The sequence below is a fragment of the Cervus elaphus genome, chromosome 11 (genome assembly GCF_910594005.1).
Source record: "Cervus elaphus chromosome 11, mCerEla1.1, whole genome shotgun sequence".
Classification (NCBI taxonomy): Eukaryota; Metazoa; Chordata; class Mammalia; order Artiodactyla; family Cervidae; genus Cervus; species Cervus elaphus.
The window spans coordinates 1,792,267-1,811,352 of NC_057825.1; the positions used below are offsets into that span (position 1 = coordinate 1,792,267).

Consider the following 19,086-nt stretch of genomic DNA (forward strand, 5'->3'; position numbering starts at 1 on the left):
ACCACCACCACCATCACCATCACCACCATCATCACCACCATCACCACCACCATCACCACCACCATCACCATCACCACCACCATCACCACCACCACCACCACCATCACCACCATCACCACCACCATCACCACCACCATCACCATCACCACCACCATCACCACCACCACCATCACCACCATCACCATCACCATCACCACCACCATCACCACCATCACCACCACCACCATCATCACCACCACCACCACCACCATCACCACCACCATCACCATCACCACCATCATCACCACCATCACCACCACCACCACCACCATCACCACCATCACCACCACCATCACCACCACCATCACCACCACCACCACCACCATCACCATCACCATCACCACCACCATCATCACCACCATCACCACCACCATCACCATCACCACCATCACCATCATCACCACCATCACCACCACCATCACCACCACCATCACCATCACCACCACCATCACCACCACCACCACCACCATCACCACCACCACCATCACCACCATCACCATCACCATCACCACCACCATCACCACCATCACCACCACCACCATCACCACCATCACCATCACCACCACCATCACCACCACCATCACCACCACCATCACCACCACCATCACCATCACCACCATCATCACCACCATCACCACCACCACCACCACCATCACCACCATCACCACCACCATCACCACCACCATCACCACCACCACCATCACCATCACCACCATCATCACCACCATCACCACCACCATCACCACCACCATCACCACCACCACCACCATCACCACCACCACCACCACCATCACCACCACCACCACCACCACCATCACCACCACCACCACCATCACCATCACCACCATCACCACCACCACCACCACCACCATCACCACCACCACCACCATCACCACCACCATCACCATCACCACCACCACCATCACCATCACCACCATCACCATCACCACCATCACCACCACCACCATCACCATCACCATCATCATCACCACCACCATCACCATCACCACCACCACCACCACCATCACCACCATCACCACCACCATCACCACCACCATCACCACCACCATCACCACCATCACCACCACCACCACCACCACCATCACCACCACCATCACCATCACCACCATCATCACCACCATCACCACCACCACCATCACCACCATCATCACCACCACCATCACCATCATCACCATCATCACCATCATCACCACCATTATCATCACCACCATCACCATCATCACCATCATCACCACCATCACCACCACCACCACCATCATCACCACCACCACCATCACCACCATCACCACCACCACCATCACCATCACCACCATCATCACCACCATCACCACCACCACCACCACCATCACCACCATCACCACCACCATCACCACCACCATCACCACCACCATCACCATCACCACCATCATCACCACCATCACCACCACCACCACCACCATCACCACCATCACCACCACCATCACCACCACCATCACCACCACCACCATCACCATCACCACCATCATCACCACCATCACCACCACCATCACCACCACCATCACCATCACCACCACCATCACCACCACCACCACCACCATCACCACCATCACCACCACCATCACCACCACCATCACCATCACCACCACCATCACCACCACCACCATCACCACCATCACCATCACCATCACCACCACCATCACCACCATCACCACCACCACCATCACCACCACCACCACCACCATCACCACCACCATCACCATCACCACCATCATCACCACCATCACCACCACCACCACCACCATCACCACCATCACCACCACCATCACCACCACCATCACCACCACCACCATCACCATCACCACCATCATCACCACCACCATCACCATCACCACCACCATCACCACCACCATCACCATCACCACCACCATCACCACCACCATCACCACCACCACCATCACCATCACCACCATCATCACCACCATCACCACCACCATCACCACCACCATCACCACCACCACCACCATCACCACCACCACCACCACCATCACCACCACCACCACCACCACCATCACCACCACCACCACCATCACCATCACCACCATCACCACCACCACCACCACCACCATCACCACCACCACCACCATCACCACCACCATCACCATCACCACCACCACCATCACCATCACCACCATCACCATCACCACCATCACCACCACCACCATCACCATCACCATCATCATCACCACCACCATCACCATCACCACCACCACCACCACCATCACCACCATCACCACCACCATCACCACCACCATCACCACCACCATCACCACCATCACCACCACCACCACCACCACCATCACCACCACCATCACCATCACCACCATCATCACCACCATCACCACCACCACCATCACCACCATCATCACCACCACCATCACCATCATCACCATCATCACCATCATCACCACCATTATCATCACCACCATCACCATCATCACCATCATCACCACCATCACCACCACCACCACCATCATCACCACCACCACCATCACCACCATCACCACCACCACCATCACCATCACCACCATCACCATCACCATCATCACCACCATTATCATCACCACCATCACCATCATCACCATCATCACCACCATCACCACCATCACCACCATCACCACCACCATCATCACCACCACCACCACCATCACCACCACCACCATCACCACCATCACCACCACCATCACCACCATCACCACCATTATCATCACCACCATCATTACTATCGTCATCACCTCAGTCACCACAAGCACCCCCATCCCCATCATTAACATTACTACCAGCACCACACTACCCTTGTTATCATACCACCTTCACCAACAGCACCAGTCCCGGATCTCTGGCAAAGGCTCAGCGGCCTCCCCCTCTGAAGGCAGTCGGCTCTGATTATTCACCCTCTCGCCCTTTCACCAGGATTTTCAGCTGCATGCAAAGCCTATGTGTGATAAGCGTGGACACAAAGGAGAGTAAATTGTGTCCTGAATCTCAGCTCTCAAGCCCTCATGGATTCCTCAGGAGGCGCCCGGGTGACTAAGTGGCCAACTCCGCCTGGGGAAGTCAAGGAAGGCATCTTGGAGGTGCTGGCCTCAGGCCTGGGCCCTGGCGGGGGAGGTGGATGGTAAAGACTCATGGTGAAAGTCCTATTCGTGGTTCTCACTCTGCCAGCACCTCACCTCTGCCTGGATGAGACGCTCCGCCCCAGGCGCCAGCTCCGGCTCAGACTCCAGGTCTTAGTTCAGCCCTTCCGCCATCCCGCCCTCCGTTTCCAAGGCATCAGGGTGATGCCACGTCACACCATGGTCAGTAGTGGGCGGACTGACTCCTGCATCCTCTCCACCTGAACACCCCACGCCTACACTGCGCCGTCCCACACCTGCCAGCTGGCTGTTTCGGACCCAAATGCAGAAATTCACCTTTACTCTCACTGAATCCCAGAAGACGGTACCAGCCTGAAAGACCTCTCTGCATCTTATTCTGTGAACCAGGAGAGTAACCTGGCATCGTCTGTGACAGGCGGGTCTTTCCTGCAGACCCTCAGCCACCAGAGGGACTCCCACACAGAACACACACTCCTCGTGGGGGCCAGCCAGGGGAGTGGCAGAGAGGGGTGACTTTAGAGGCCAGGGCTGCCCCACACACTCAGCACCAGCACCCCCGGCCTGAGCAGACTCTGCTGCAATCCAGCCTCACTTCGAGCACTGAGGCCCTGCGGTACGGTGCCAGCCAAGGTTCCAGGCTCCCCCCAGACCCTGCCACCTCAACTGCAAACGCTCACTGCTGGACATGGGAGGGAAGGGCGCGACAATGTGGCTGACTCACGGGGACAATGTGCACGTCCCAGTTCCTGAGAAGTGGCCTCAAACACAGCCTCCAGGGAGCACTAACTGCACGCCAAGAGGCTGGGCTCTGCAGGAGGCGTGGGTGCTCAGGGAAATGGGCTTGTGGAATTATCCATATGGACTGATTTGCAGAATTCTGGGGCTCCAGAGGGTTGAGAGTCACCACAGTGCCCTGGAGTCCTGGCCTGCAGGTCACTGGGTGCCATCCTCCCAGGGGATCCACAGGTCAGAGTCCACTCTAAGCTGCCTGATGCCACCAGGCAGGCCTCCAGCCTGGCGTCGGCCCAGCTGGGCTGGGACGCGGGCCTGCTGCTCACTGTCTCCCTGGAACAAACCCACAGGCTTCCGCCAGGCTCAGGAGAGGCCTGCTCCCACAGTGCCCGGGCAGAAGAGGGCATGCCTGAAACACCGCGGGGTCTCCCTAGACCCCTTCTTGCTGGCCTGGGTGGAGATGCCCCCCGCCACTGCTAGGTTCAACACAGATCCTGAGTGCCCGGTGTGACCTGGGCCAGCACCCCCACCCCCCAGGTGTGCCCCCTGCGCACCCAAGGGGCAATTCCAGACGAAAGCCCCTTGGCTGGGACGGCCGCATGTGACCGCGCTCCAGCCGGCCTGGGCTCAGCCGTCACACCGCCCCAGCCCGCGGGCTGCCGGCCACCTGCCCCAGGCAGGAGTCGTGGCCCCGCCTCACCCACGGCCCAGCCCCTCCTGAATCTGAGAACCAAAGACAGAAACGCATCTCCAACTCTCTGCGCACGGTCCTCACTGGCCGGTCAGCTGCCCACTCAAGCTGGGAGCTGTGCGCAGGGCTGCCCCCCACCCCATCCATTCAGGAAGAGACTACCCCTGCACCCTGGGCTCCGTGGACAACTTGGCAACCCAAGAAAGACCTCGATTTGAAACCAAACAAATATCCACGCCCGCAGACTCACGTTTAATAACCGGCACGTGCTCTGCAGGCGTTGAAGGGACAGCAGCCCCTCCCCACGCGGGCCTGAGCTGTGGGCTGGATAGGGACCCCAGACCAGGGAACCTGGGGACGGGGCCTCCTGGGGAAACGGCGTCTTTACAGGTATAGTTAAGTGATGGGTCTGGAGAAGAGATCGGGCTGGACTAAGATGACCCCGACTCCAGTGACTTGAGTCCCTGCAAGAGGCAGAGGAGAGGAGAGGGCGGTGGGGTCACCGGTCACAGCCTCGGCCTCGGCCACCAGCCGACTGCTCCCTCTGCTCCCGGGCCCCGACGCCAGATGCCCTTCATGTCGAGGAGCGCGAGCCGCCCTCCCGAGAGAGGGATCCCAGGCCGCCTCCGAGAATCGCCAGGGAAGTGCCTCTCAGGCTGTGGCCCCGTTCCCACCCCGGGAGAGCTGAATTCCAAGAAAGACCGTGTCAGTGGAAAAGACAGGCTCCTGGAAAAAGGGCCTCAGGGATTAGGTAAACCACTGGGGCCGTCCAGGAGGCTGGAGGACAGCAGACAGACAGCAGGACCCTTCCTAGGGCGCGAAGCCCTCCCTCCCTGCTGGCACCCACGGGGTTTGCAGAGAAAACCTCCAGTTTATAGTCTGTTCGGTCTTGTTGCCCTTGAAATTTTCAACAGCTTAAAAGAGGATTTGGCTCCTGGCCCAGAACTCACTGGCTCCCTGTCCCCCAGGGAAGGTCTCCTTCTCCACATCCCCCTCCCTTTCGAGGCTCACCCGAGAGAAGGGTCCTTCCCTCCTTCCAAGGAGCCCAGGGCAGACCCTCCCCCGAGAGGGTCCTTCCCCGACAGGCCCTGAGGTGCCCCCCATCCCACCCTCTGGAACACCCCCATCCCACCCTGCAACTCCTCCGTCTGGAGCATCGGCCAGATCCAGGCACACGGGAGCCCAGGGGGCGGCAGGGTCCACCAGGTGAGCCCTGCACGTCAGAGTCCAGGCCCGGGGACAGTGCTGGGCAGGCAGAGGGCCCCAGTCACGCAGGGGGGGCCAGCTCTGGCAGCCACCGACCCCGCCATCAGCTTGTGTGGGCTCTGCCTGTCAGGCGCCAGGGCTTCCCAGACCGCTCTAGCCTGGGGACTCCAGCGCGCTCAGGGCTTGCGCAGGATGACGGGCACCCACCAGCACGGCTGGGACCACCAGCACGGCGACCTGGCTTGCGATGGTCCCGGTGCCTGCGGTCGGACGGTAGAGAGATGCCGGGCGGCTGGGACTGTCACGCCCGCCCCCCATCATGCCCTCGGGACAGGCCGTGGGCCCCGGGCAACCACAGGTGCGGGTACCAACACCACTGCACGGCAGTTCCCCTGGGTGACCTTCCGTAAGTTACTCAACCTCTCTGGCGCCGGGTGACCCAGCGCGGGGAGGGCAGAGCGCACAGGCGGTGAGCTGGCACGGGGCCCTGCAGGTGGCCCTGCCTGGCCTCCCACCCAGGTTTGCCCCCGAAGACGAGCAGCCGCTTCCCACCGCCTGCCAGACGCACTCGCTCCCCTGGCAGGCTCACCTGTTTCCGAAAACATGAAGCTTGTTCCTAAGCCCGGGGTGAACACAAGACGTCTTCCTGCACGGGGGTGCCTGCAGGACCGCTCTTGGTGGGGGACTGAAGAAGGATCCCCGACCTCCCCCAACAGCAGGCCCCCAGAGGGTGGGACAAAGCCTGGGGAGCCCCTGCGGCTCTCCTGTCCCAGGGTGCAGACCCTTCCCAGGAGAAGGGACGGGACGCGGAGCACCCGGGAATCCCACTGCGGGTGCCAGCAGGCAGCTCCCTGGGCAGCCCGCGGGCATGAGCTTCACCTGGGAACAGGTGGGCAAAGGCAGGGGCTTGGCCGGGTCAGCGAGGTGGGAAAGCAGTGACCGGGGAGCTAGCCTGAGCCGCCAGGGCACCCGGAGGGACGGGCCACGGGGACCTTGCCCAGGACACACCCCGCCTGGGGAAGCACCACCCAGCGCCAGCCTCCCCGCAGGTCTCTGGGCCCAGGACGGGGAGTGCGTGAGCCCAGGCGGTCCAGCCCTGCACGGCGCGGGGCCCTTGTCTCCAAGGCGTGCAGCCAGCACCAAAGTCTCAAGGTGGGACGCAGAAAAGCGTGTGACCCCATGCCCCCGCGGAGGGGGGACCTCGGTCACAGCCGCCACCACGGCTGACGGGTTAGACCCTGGCGGGAGCTGACGATGGGCCACCGCTCTGCCAGGGCACCAGCGGGGATGGTTCACTACAGTCCCATGGTGTGGGCACCTCGCACACGTCGCAGGGCACCCCGGGACCCAAGCGTTGGCCCTGTCGTGCCCACTCTGCAGATGAGGACCGCGGGCCGGAGGTGGGCTCCAGGCCACCGGTTGGAGAGGAAGCGCCTGAGGCCGCTGTGCACCTCACTCCCCCTGGGAGGTTTGGAAGGATGGGGGGCGCTGTGCCCCCAACCGCAGGGCGGCCCCATCAAAGCCAAGCTCACACCAGGCCGGGGTGGGGAGGGGGCCCCAGGGGGCGGGGGGCGGCTGCCGCCTGCCCAGCCACACGCCCAGGCCAGAGGAGGCACCAGGGAGGCCCCCGGCAGGGTGCGGTCTGGCTGAGAGCGGGCACCGCGCTGCAGGAAGCGCTTGTCTGCCTTGGTCCTTGGTCTCCACCCCCTGCTCTCTCTCTGGATAAAGAGGCCTCCGTGGGGCCACACGCACCCCAGGAAAGCCCAGCACCCCCAAAAGATGCTCCAGAGTTCAGCAAGTCCCCGTTTGGAAACAGTGCAAATCGCAAAGTCCAGCCTGTGCCAGCGGCCACTTGGCCGTCCACCAAAGTACCAGATCCTTCCGGCTCCCCCCCGTGGCTTGCAGAGCTTCAGGACAAACCGGCTTTTAATGAGGGGAAGTCACCTTCCCCGGGGAAGAGCGTGGCTGCTGGGAAATGGTTTTCAACAGTGCTGGCTCCTCCTTCTAAGGAGACGCCTCTAGGAACCAAAACGGTTAAAGTGGCAAATGCTGCTATTTGCAATCTGCTGAAAAGTCAAGAGTTAAATCATTTTTATTTCCAAACATAAAAATAAAGATTCTGTCTCACTTGCCACAAGACAAAGGGTAGCTGGGAATCTGAGGACCACCCCCCCCCAACTTTATCTGTGAAGGAAGAAAAGCAAAAACGGTGCTCGGGGCCCCTGAGGGCACCCCACCTCCGGCTCCCTGGTCTTCAGCAGGAAGGATGGGCCACATTTTCCAACACAGACAGGTCCAACAGCCGGGAAAGGCCAAGGCTATGGAACAGCTTCCCTCACAGCATGAGGAGTTTGCGGTCAACAGAAGTCTCTGGTGCTTGGCAACCCCTCAGCCTCAGATTGAAGCCACAACCATGAAGAAGGGCTCCTGGAATTCCGAACCTATTTCTGAGCTGCAATCAAAAGCCTGCCCGCTTACTGAGCAAGACCTCCCCTGATGGTCGGAAGGCTAAGCAGAGGAGAAAAACCTGAGCTATCCGATTTGAGATCTGCTTCCCTGGTGGCTCAGATGGTAAAGCGTCTTGCTTACAATGCGGGAGACCTGGGTTGGATCCCTGGGTGGGGAAGATACTCTGGAGAAGGAAATGGCAACCCACTCCATTACTCTTGCCTGGAAAATCCCATGGACGGAGAAGCCTGGTAGGCTGCAGTCCATGGGGTTGCAAAGAGTCTGACAGGACTGAGCGACTTCACTTTCTTTTGAAAATCATAAACTGATTTCCCTCTCTAACGATAAACCTGGGTAAAGCAGCGGAAGCGGCGGTGGTCCTCAGCCACCCCTCCCCCGCATGAGCAACTCGGGGCGGCGAGGAGACCGCGTGGCTCATAAACAGAGCGGCTGGGACTCGAGCCCGCCCTGACCTTCCCAGGGCTCCCTACAGCCTGGAGTCTCGACAGGCTTGTGCTCGTGGGAAAACAATTCTTCCGGCTCGGAAAATCAGGAAAGAAGAATTTGGCGCAGGATCCCTTTAAGATAGATGAAGCTTTCCCCTGAATCTTTACAATAAAAGACCCACTAGCAGCGCACAAAAGGGACCAGAAATCAGACAGATCCAGATCAGGCCCTGCACAGGCAAGCCACAGCACGGCACATGAGTTCAAATCCCAGTCTGCTCACGGGCCGTCCTCTGCATTCAGACGTCCAGCGAGAAGAGCGAGGGCGGTGGCAGCCACCCAGACTCTCAGGCGCTGGGCAGGCCCCCAAGCCAAGCGCTTCACAGGGGAGCCCCGGAGAGCCCCCCGCGAAGGCAAGCCTGCCAGCACCCACGTGTTACACATGAGTCCTGAAGCTCCCCAGTGGCATTTGCTCCAGATCCTCGCACCAGCAGGAAGTCTACACCGGCGAAAACTCAATCCCAGTCTGTGCGGCCCCCAAGCCTTGGACACCAGTTCCCCCGGGGAGCCCTGAAGCCGCTCAGGCCTGGGTGAGGACAGCCCAGCCGTCCTGCAGTTCATCCCGGGTCTCCCGGCAAGCGTGGTCGGAGCAGAGTCACGCTCAGAGGGTGTGTCCTCATTATGCCCCACATCTGGCAGCACCAGCTGGGCCCAGGAGCCCAGCCCACCCTGCGGTCCACAGGCTACGGGCGCCCTGGGCAGCTGCCCTGCAGAAAAGCGGCCAAGTTCAGAAGGATGAGCAGACCTACCTTCACACACTGGTCCTCCCCACCCCCCGCTTCCACGGAGGCGGCTCTTCTGATTTTCCTTGCTAACCCACATCCGACCAACGGTGCTCCGTCCACCTTCCCACCTGCTCCGACGCCAGGCCGCGATCAGGGCTGACGTGTGTCAAGCGCTTGCTGGGAGCAGGCAGTGGTGCTTTACCGCATTCAACCCTACCGTAAGTTTTGCCAAGGTCTATGAAAAAGCTGCATTCACGATCCCACTTTACAGATGGAGACCCTGAGGCTCAAGCGTCATAGCAAGCTGCCCAAGGCTGGAAGTCCCACCCCTCGGGCCTGCACCGAGACCAGTCCCCATGTACCTCTAACAGCTACGCACGCGGCCCCAGTAGGAGCCTGCAGAGAGACGAGACCAGAGCTGCCTCCTCGCCACGCGCTCAAAGCCCAAGGGCTCGTCCGACCGCCTGCCCGTCTCCCCAGGCAGACATCAGTCCTGCCCTTAATAGAAGCGGGACGGTCAGCACACATCCCCCACGCAGCAGAGAACAGGATACAGGCCACAGGCCGTCGGCTCGACTGGCCCCAGGCCCCAGGGGCAGGACAGGCCCGCCGCCGGGGACCACACACTGGCGTGTCCCGGGGGCGTGGGATGGCCCGGCCCCCCACTGACCTCAAACACTTCCTCGTCCAGAATCCGGGTGCCGAACACGATGATGCCGTTGACGTCTATCACAGGGTGGTCGCTGCGGTCCAGGAACTTGGTCGTCTTCTTTTTACAGTCCAGGATCAAGGTGACATTCTTCTTGTGGATGCTGAGAGCGATTCTGTGCCACCTGCCAAGAAACAGACAGCCCGAGCAGGTGACGGGGGGTGGGCATCACCATGACGAATGTCTCTGCCCAAAGTCCCTGGAGACGCGGGAGGAACCCCGTTCTCTGCAGAGTCGCTCGGAGCCAAGCCGCTGCGGTCAGACAGGCGTGGGCACCAGTCCACACCGCACGCCACGCGAGACCCCCCTGCACTCAAGTCAGGTCTGTCGTCTCTGGGACGAGGTCAGCTGTCCGGCCCGGAGCGCAGCCCTGAAACCTGCTTCTGGTCAAGGGCAGGGAGGCGCTGTAGCACTTCCCTATGTGGCATCCCAACCTCCAGATGCAAACGCAGGCTGTGGGGGAACTGAGTCTGCCGGGGGATGGGGGCGCCGATGGGCCTACTCGAGACTCTCGGTGAGAAACGCAGAACTCACGTCCTGAGTTCTTGAAGGACCGCGGCACGTGGCCTCAGACGTGTAGGCCACGAAATGAGTGATCTCAAACTATCAGGGTTTAGGGAGGTTACCCAGCAGAGAGTTCTGGAAAACCCTGACTTCTCCTTTTTCAATCACTCACTCTCACATCCGTATCTGTATCCCTGTGTGCGCGCTAAGTCTCTTCAGTCGTGTCCAACTCTTTGCAACCCTATGGTCTGTAACCTGCCAGACCCCTCTGTCCACGGGATTCTCCAGGCAAGAGCCCTGGAGTGGGGTGCTGTGCCCTCCTTGCGTCTGCATCCTTAGGGAGGCCTCGAATCCTTTCTGGAAGAGGTTGGGTATCCCTACACAGTCTCCCTGCAGGCACTCACAGACTAGCATTTGATATCATTTAGTGCACTTTACACGTGTAAAGTGGGCCAGGGAGGCCCAGGGAGAGAAAAGGTCTCAAGAGCCACAAAGGATGAGCCCAGACGGAGACCAGTCCCCCGGACTCCAAGCCCAGTGCTCTCTCTGACCTGTGGGCATGCTGACACCATCCTGCTCTAAATCACATCCTGTTGCTAGGTCCCTAGTTCCCGGGGGCTTTACATGACCCGCCCGACCCTCCGGCAGGGGAGGGAGGGGTTGCCAAGCGGTGCCACTTACTTGCCATCCGACAGGTTGATGCCTCTGAAGAGGGGGTAGTCCTCTGGCCCCGGTTTCCCCGTGTGGTCCTCGTAGAGGAAGACTGGAGAGCGGCCCATCTCCAGGCCGATCTGCTGGATGCCCTGCTCATTGTAGATGGAGACCAGGAAGGCCTGGCTGCCTTTCTTGGCTTTCACAGTGGTTAGGATGGAGAAGTCCTCGGGAAACGCAGATGCTGGAACAGAGGACAGAGGTTAGGAGGCAGCTGGGAAGCCCCCAACCCTGCCCAGCCACAGCTCTCTGCAAACAAACCAGCTCAGGGACCCGGAAGCCTTTGCTGTGGATGGTGGTGCACAGACATTTGCGGCACATCTGCCCCTGGATCAAACTGCTCCTGAAACCCTTCCTTCACACCACATGGCCAAACCGACCCCTTTTGAGGCTCAGTCCAAAAGGAAACCTGACTGCTCCTTCCAACTGTGAGCCTTCAGCGCTACCTTTTCACTTCCCAAACCTCAATACATCTGTGTCTAAGTCCTTAGAACTTCCTAGAACGTGAGCTTCCTCTGGGCAGGCGCTGTTTCAGATGCACCTTTGACCCTCTGCAGCGCCCAACGCTGCACCCAGCAGAGTGCGTCTCAGTCCACACCCTTTGGAGGGCGGGAGGAGAGAGAAGAGGGGAAGGAAGGCAGGAGGCTGGGGATCACCACTCGAATGGCAGACATTTCCTGGTTGATAGTGAATCAGAGAAAAGGTAAAATAAATCAGAAGACGAAACCCCAGGCCTGGTATGTTGATGGGGGGAGAGTGCCTCACAGCACAGGCCAGCCAGACCCCCGCTGGCCCCAGAGTCTTGCACACACGCAAGCCCTTCACGCCCTGCGTCGCGGATAGGACAGGAAACCTTGGCCCCCTCTCCCATCCGTCCTGGTGGTGGGGTCAGCGGTGCTCTCTCTGCACAGTCTGCAGTTCCCCTGAGAGCGACGGCCTGGGGCTGGGCCAATCAATGCACAGTCAGGGAGGCTCAGCACACATCAGCGTGCGTCTCAGAACCAGGGGACGGAGCGGGCCCTGAGGAGCGTCAGCGGGGACTCCGGCCCGGGAAGGACAAGGCCCTGAGGCTGACAGCGCCTCCCGCCCGTCATGCTGCAGAGGGCTAGAGCCCGGCCCCGGTTCCGGGTAAGGACGGAGCCCCTCATCGACCCTCCCTTCCTATAGAACTATCATGAGGCCAATCTAGAACTGTCACGAGGTCAACCAGATGGCCCGAGTGCCTAAGCTGGGATTAGTGAGGAGGGCCCGCCTGGTGGCTCAGATGGAAAGAATCTGCCTGCAACTCAGGAGACCCAGGTTCAATCCCTGGGTCAGGAAGATCCCCTGGAGAAGGGCATAACAACCCACTCCAGTATCCTTGCCTGGAGAATCCTGTGGACAGAGGAGCCTGGCGGGCTACAGTCCACGGTGTTGCAAACAGTCAGAAAGGACTGAGCCACTGACACATTCCTGTCCAGTGAGGAAGCTGTCCGTGGGCGCCCTCTGCTGATGGAACCGCCCCACAGCTGGGCAGCAGGGCTCTGCTTCGGGCCCCTGTGGGGGAGCCCGGCCAATGCCCTGCTGGCGGGAGGGCACTGCCAAGGAGATCCCCGCCCCCGGGCCCCTGGAGGACTCAGGGTGGATGGGTCTCTCTAGGGGGAGGATAAGAGGGGTCATGGCAGCTTGGCCGGCACAGAAACCACACCCCAAAGGCCAACAGAACTCTGTGAGCTCTCCAGGCCGTGATGGAGGGCAGGTGGAAGCGGCCATGCCGTGGGCCCCAAAGCTCAGGCTACGGTGCAGAGGCAGGGAGGCGTGCGGCTCGCAGCCCAGGATCAGGCACCACTGCTGAGAAGCTCCAAGTTGGGATCTATTTGCTGTGTTCATCGCCATGGCTCCACTGACCCCCAGGCAGGGAGAGAGGGGTGGGCTTGGCCGGTGGTGTTAGGGAAAGGCTGCAGGAAGAGTCTGATCAAGGGGCAGGTAAGCAGGGAACGTCTGGGCACCACCACACCCAGCCAGGGTCCCAGATCCGGGGGGAGGGGGTGTGGTCAGCATGGTCACCTGGGGGAAGGCTGGCTTCATTAAGGAGCGGACTCAGGCTGCCCTTCTGTGCATAATAAGCCGTCTGAAAAGAGGTCTGTGGGGGCACTGCCGTCACCAGCGTCCCCCCACACTGTCCTCCGAGTGTGAGACGTGCTGGGGGGCCAGAGACCCCGGCCTGCATGAACCGCCATGGGGGGCGGCTGCACGCAGGCCTCGGGGCGAGACCCCAGCCAGGACCTCGGCGGGCCCTCTGGTCCCCGGGCACTGAGGCGCCCGGGGTAGCATCTGACCCCAAGCATCTCAGAGGTCCCTGCTCACATCCAGGACAGACAACAGTCACTCTCTGATTCCGTGACCCCGGCTCTCATCTCAAAGGTCAGCCTGCCTCCTGTGCCCACCCCGTGGTGACCCCACCACTGACATCACCCTCCTGCCTCAGGTAGAGAGAAGACTGGAAGTGGGAGGACCCCCCACCCCGATCAGGGCACGCAGCCCAGGACCACAGACGCCCCCACTCCCAGCTCACTAAGATGCTATCTACCGATGCTGAAATTGCTTCCGTAACACGTTCTCAGCTCAGATAACCTGAAAGGATGAATTACGTCTAACAGTCATCCCTCTCCTGGCAAAATAACAATGGATGTATCGTCACTTCAGAGACTTCCACTCTCATCTCCGCGTGAGCGGGACACTGGCATGCTTCGTGATCTCCACCATCAGGGAGAAGCTCGCCTTCTGCCCAGGGCTTCATATTTTATCCTCAGAGAAAAGTCAACACTGAGCGGTAGGCTTGGGGAGAGGCCCCTGACTCCCTTAGATCATCTCCTGTTCACCCGGGCCAAAGCCCAAAGGCCTTGGAACAGTTTGGGTAGACCATGGGCACTCAATAAATGCACGTGCCATTAAACTGAACCCTACGAGGCCAACAGTGGCTGGGCCAACAGTTTCAGGTTCTGGTGGACACAGGCTGATTCTGGAGCCCCAGCCTGTCGCGGAGGGATGGCCCGACAGGATGGTGGCTGTGGGGGAGGGGGCGTCATTATACCCAGTACCCCCGCCACCCCGCTCAGATCCCGGGCAGCAATCTGAGAGCGTCTCGGGGCCCCAAGGTGACCAGAGGGAGGCTGAAATGGGGAGCGGCCCCCACGCCCGGCCACGAGCACAGGGGAGGGGGCCAGGCGACCAAGGGCAGGCTGCCTTGTCTGGACGCCTTCAGAGGGGGCGGCTGGACCTGGGTGAGGGCAGCCGGCCAGGGGCTCGGGGACGCAGAGGTGCCCCCCACCAGCGGCCGGGCAGCCTCCCGGGACACACCTGCCAGCGCACTCCAGGAGGGCCCGTGACAGTTTCTGGCAGGGTCTCAGGCCGGCTTTACCGTCACGTGAGGTCCCCCCACCCCCACTGCAGGCAGCCAGGGCGACAAGGCCCAGGAACCCCCCGCCCGCCGCCCAGCAAGCTGGGCAGCCCTCTCCGGTTGGTTGGCGGCACTCGGGCCCTGCAGAGACCACCACCCTAGGGTCTGATTCAGTCCCTGTGGCTCCGTCCAGACGGGGTCAGGAGACCCAGAACCACCTGGCCCGGTCATGCTCTTGGTCCTGCTGATTCAGAGCCCAGACCACAGGCTGCAAGCAAGACTAGAGAATCGCTCTCAGATCAGGCAGGAATGCAAGCGTCCGCTTCGCCAGCAAGGGCAGAGAACACCACGCTGCTGCTCTTCACCTGCTGGGACGCAGGCCGGGCGTCTGTAGAAGCCGGCCTGTGGCCCCCGACGTCCCAGGGGACGGCCTGGATGCAGGTAGGGGCCCAGCCCTGGAGGACAGGTGAGCGGACAAGGCTGGTGTGGGCGGCTCTGGGGGGTAACTGACATCAGGGCTGGGGACAGGGGATGGCCCCACAGAGGACCCGAGCCTCATCCAAGAGAGGCTCCAAGGGAAGAAAGGACAGGGAGGCTGGGCGTGGTCATCACCCCCGGACTGCAGGAAAGACCCCGGGAAACGTCCACCTAAACCATCCGGAAGGAGCGGCCAGTTTCACCTGGCGTTAAGGAGGTGAGCGTTACATAGGGACCCATTCGACTCCATGAGCAAATTATGGCTCGGAGGCCCGGTAACAGCCCTTTAAACTCTTTCGGCATCTAATGAAGATCCTAATTTGAGAGCCTCAGGAAACTGTGGGCTTAAAAGAAATTCCCCGTCTGGCTGTTTCGGAGTTCATACCAGATCTCCAGTAAGCGGCCCGTATCCTGAGACCCTCTGACGTCACTCGCCACCAGATAACATGGCGGGGGGCGGGGTGGCATGGATAAAGGACGCCAACCTCGACGTCACTCGCCACCAGATAACATGGGGGGGCGTGGGTAAAGGACGCCAACCCCGGGGAGCTGGCTGTGACCCCGAACTGTGCGGCAGGGATCAGATTAAAGTAGCTGCCAGCAAAGCAGCTCCAGACGGCCTCGGGGGCAGGACACCTCGCGAGATGACCATAGCACTCACACGTCGCGCAGTGGATGTCTGTCCCAAAGCGCAGGCACCAGGGTCCAGGGCCAGCAGCTCACCCAAGACTCCCTTGCCCCCAGCCCCTCAGCCCCCCAGGAGGGGAATCCTAAACTGGGGACTCGGGGCAGGAGAGCAGACAGCTTCTGGGTGATTCTGAGAACACGCCGGCCCCGAAAGGATAAGACAGGCTCTCTGGACACGCGGCAGAGTGACATCCTCGAGGTTCTTTGTGGCGAGTGACCTGTGGGGCCCCGGTGAGTCCCATCTGCAGCGCTGGTCAGACAGTCTGGAGGAGCGACTTCTGACACCCCAAGGTGGTCGGGGGGGGGCTCCATAAGACTCAGTGAAGGGCCTTGGGGCCCCTGAAGTAGCTCACTGGCCCAAATGCCGTTCCTGGAAAGAGCGGACCCAGCCTCTCTCGCAGAGACAAACTCCTAAGAGTCCCTGTGGATTTAAAGAGAGGCTGAGACGGGCAGGAAGCAGAGGGTCAAGAGTGAAAGGGCCAGAGGAAGCAAACACAGCCCTGAAAGAGCACATCCTTCTGGAACCCTGTGGGCACGTGGCTGACAGACCCCACTGCCGGCCGAAGGACTGCCCGACCCGAGGATCAATGTCCTCGAGGCAGGCAGTCACTGGAAAGGTAACGCTCATGCTTCTGAGGATTACAGACCATCTCCGGGGAAAGTGCATCCACCCAGGGTCCCCAGGCCTTCTCTGATATCAATCAGGAAGAAGAGCTCCACTGAAGTGGGGGGAGAGGCTATCAGTTACGGGCCTGGTCATTCAGTCCAGACGGGCCCCAAGGCCGGCGGGTGGTGGAGGGGGGCCTACCAGCAACCATCGCTCCCGCTCTGGGCTCATAATTAAAAGCAGCGATGCGACACTTGGCAATTGATTCTCATTAAAATCCTGCACTCTCTTGCTGCGAGGTCTGATGTTTGATGCATGTGTCTCTTAATGTCCTCACCCCCAATTAAGCTTCAGTCTGGAAGTGTTTTGTTTCCCGTGATTCTGGGGTTTCTTAACCGTCTCCCCCCCCCCAGGAACCATGCATCTCTGTGTTGCCTTTGGAGTCCCAACAGCCCGCCCCCCTGCTGGAGAGACACCTGCTTGGAGAAGCAGTGCGAACAGACGAGACTCCGCTCCCACCTTTGGGTGCGGATGGTGACCGGTGCTAGACTCCTGCTTCCACTATCCTGACATCAAATCGGGCTCCCTTCTGGAAAACCAAGCATGCTTCTCCCTCCATTAGGCATTCCTCCCCGCCTCCCCGCCACTCCCGGCTCCAGGCTCCGGGTTCTGCCGCCTGGTTGGGGGCGGGAAGCGGAGCCACACCCCCGCTAGGCACACACTCCGTCTCTTACCAGGGTACAGCTGCTTGGTGGGCGCGCTGAGCTGGGCATCTTTCGTGACTCTGTAGGCGACATCCGGGCCTTTGGAAGATCGCCGCGCTGCACAGAAGCCTGTGGTCTTGGTTATTCCATCAGGCAGGTTGTGAAAATCTAGAACCTTCAGGAGATCTGCTGGCTGAGCTGCAAGGACAAAGGGGAGGTGACGAGTTAGCCACGGGCAGGAAGGACGCACCCGAGGGTGCAGATGAGCTGGAAAACAACCCTCAGCCCCTCCTTCCGCCCGCTCCAGGACCGCCTCTGACCCTCCGAAGAGGCTGAGGGATCAGCTCCGAAACCAGGCGCTCTCGGCAGGACACCCCACTTTGCGGAAATGCACAGGGCCAGCTCCCACCCCGGTCCCTGCAGGCGACCACCCCCAGGTGGAGCCCTCTCTTACGTGGCCCTCACGTTGCTCCTTGTTCCCCCCAGGTGCCGCACCAGCCCCGGGCTCCCAGACCCCTCTTCTCAGCATCACAGGAAACCCACCCCGAACAGAAGCTGAAAGGCGGTGTTAGCTCCCACTGCTGATGGAAGCGGCTTTACCCAGGGCGGTCTTACGAAATGGGAGTGATTGACGGCCCGAGACGTCCGTTATGTGACTGCTGAGCGCGGGCCCCGCCCCCGGGTGCCACTGAGGCAGCGGGCAGGCTGCGGGCACATCTCATCCCCCATCCTTATTCAGCTGGAGTGCAGTTTTCCCATAACCGTTTGCACAAATAGTCAGCCTCCATTTGCTCCCAGAAGACCCACGCCCACAGGGCGAGACAGCACGGAACTAAGAGCAACAGTGGGCGGGCCCCTGCGCCTCTTCCGGAGAGTTCCCGACCTCCCTCCCCGGCTCCGCACTGAAGGGAGCGGCGCCTAGGACGGTGGGGACGCTCCTGGGAGCCCGACCTTCCCGCGCAGATGCAAAGGATGGCTCCGTGCGCCTGCGCACTGCGCCCCACGTCGCACAGACCCCAGACCTCCAGGCGGCGAGGGCCACAGGCTTGGGATCCACACGGCCCCTGCCCCAAACAAGGCCCGGGATGGGCAGCGCAGCTCGTGTTACTACGGACAAGAGGCCCTGGGAGTCCAGGCAGAGGAAGTGAACTCAAATTCAGAGTCAACGCGACAGGTCACGGCGTGTGCGGCCGGGGCGCCGCCCTGGGCTTCTGGGGAGCCCGGTGGCCTGCAGCCACCTGTCTGCGTGTGTGTGTGGGCGGGGCTGCCACGCCCCCTCCTCCGGGACACTTGGGTCTCCCTGGCCCATCAGAGCGCAGCACCACCCTGTCCCGGGTGCTGGGCCCGGGGGTGGGCACGTGACAGGTCAAGGCCGAGGAAGCTCTATCCTGGGGCCTCTTCCTCTCGGCTCTGCGGGCTTCACACTTGGGTGATGAGCCTGCGCCCTAGGTGGCCTTCCCCTGGGTGTGGGACGAGGGCCTGCCTACGGATGTGGACAGATTTCTGCTGCACAGTTCGGGCTCCTGGATCAAGCTGTACCTGAAGAAGACTCGTCTACACAAACCAAGAAGTTGTCACCACGTGTATGCCAGTTTGGGTTGGACGCTGACACTTGCTGCTAAAAGGCCACACTCATTTCTGGGTGCAGTAGCCAGGCTGGCACAAGCGTGCCCCTGGGGTCTCTGGGCCTCCCCAGCTCACTGGTTTTCTGCCCCAGAGAGTCCTTACATGCCTGAGACTCGCTCAAGAGGCAAGTATTCCCTTTTTAACAAGGGTGGAAGCTGTGGAGTTGAGAAAGGACCATCA

General features: G+C 60.9%; 1 protein-coding gene across 5 annotated transcripts in view; it reads right to left on the reverse strand.

The window, feature by feature from the left end:
* Positions 1 to 19,086, reverse strand: part of COL5A1 (collagen type V alpha 1 chain) — a 151,806-nt gene that overhangs the window by 96,120 nt on the left and 36,600 nt on the right. For all 5 annotated transcript variants that reach the window (XM_043916327.1, XM_043916326.1, XM_043916329.1 and 2 more), the window contains exons 2-4: positions 17,311 to 17,478; positions 11,397 to 11,610; positions 10,173 to 10,335 (exon numbers count right to left, since the gene is read on the reverse strand). In XM_043916327.1, coding sequence (XP_043772262.1) covers positions 10,173 to 10,335; positions 11,397 to 11,610; positions 17,311 to 17,478 — 545 coding nt within the window. The remainder of the gene's footprint in view (positions 1 to 10,172; positions 10,336 to 11,396; positions 11,611 to 17,310; positions 17,479 to 19,086) is intronic.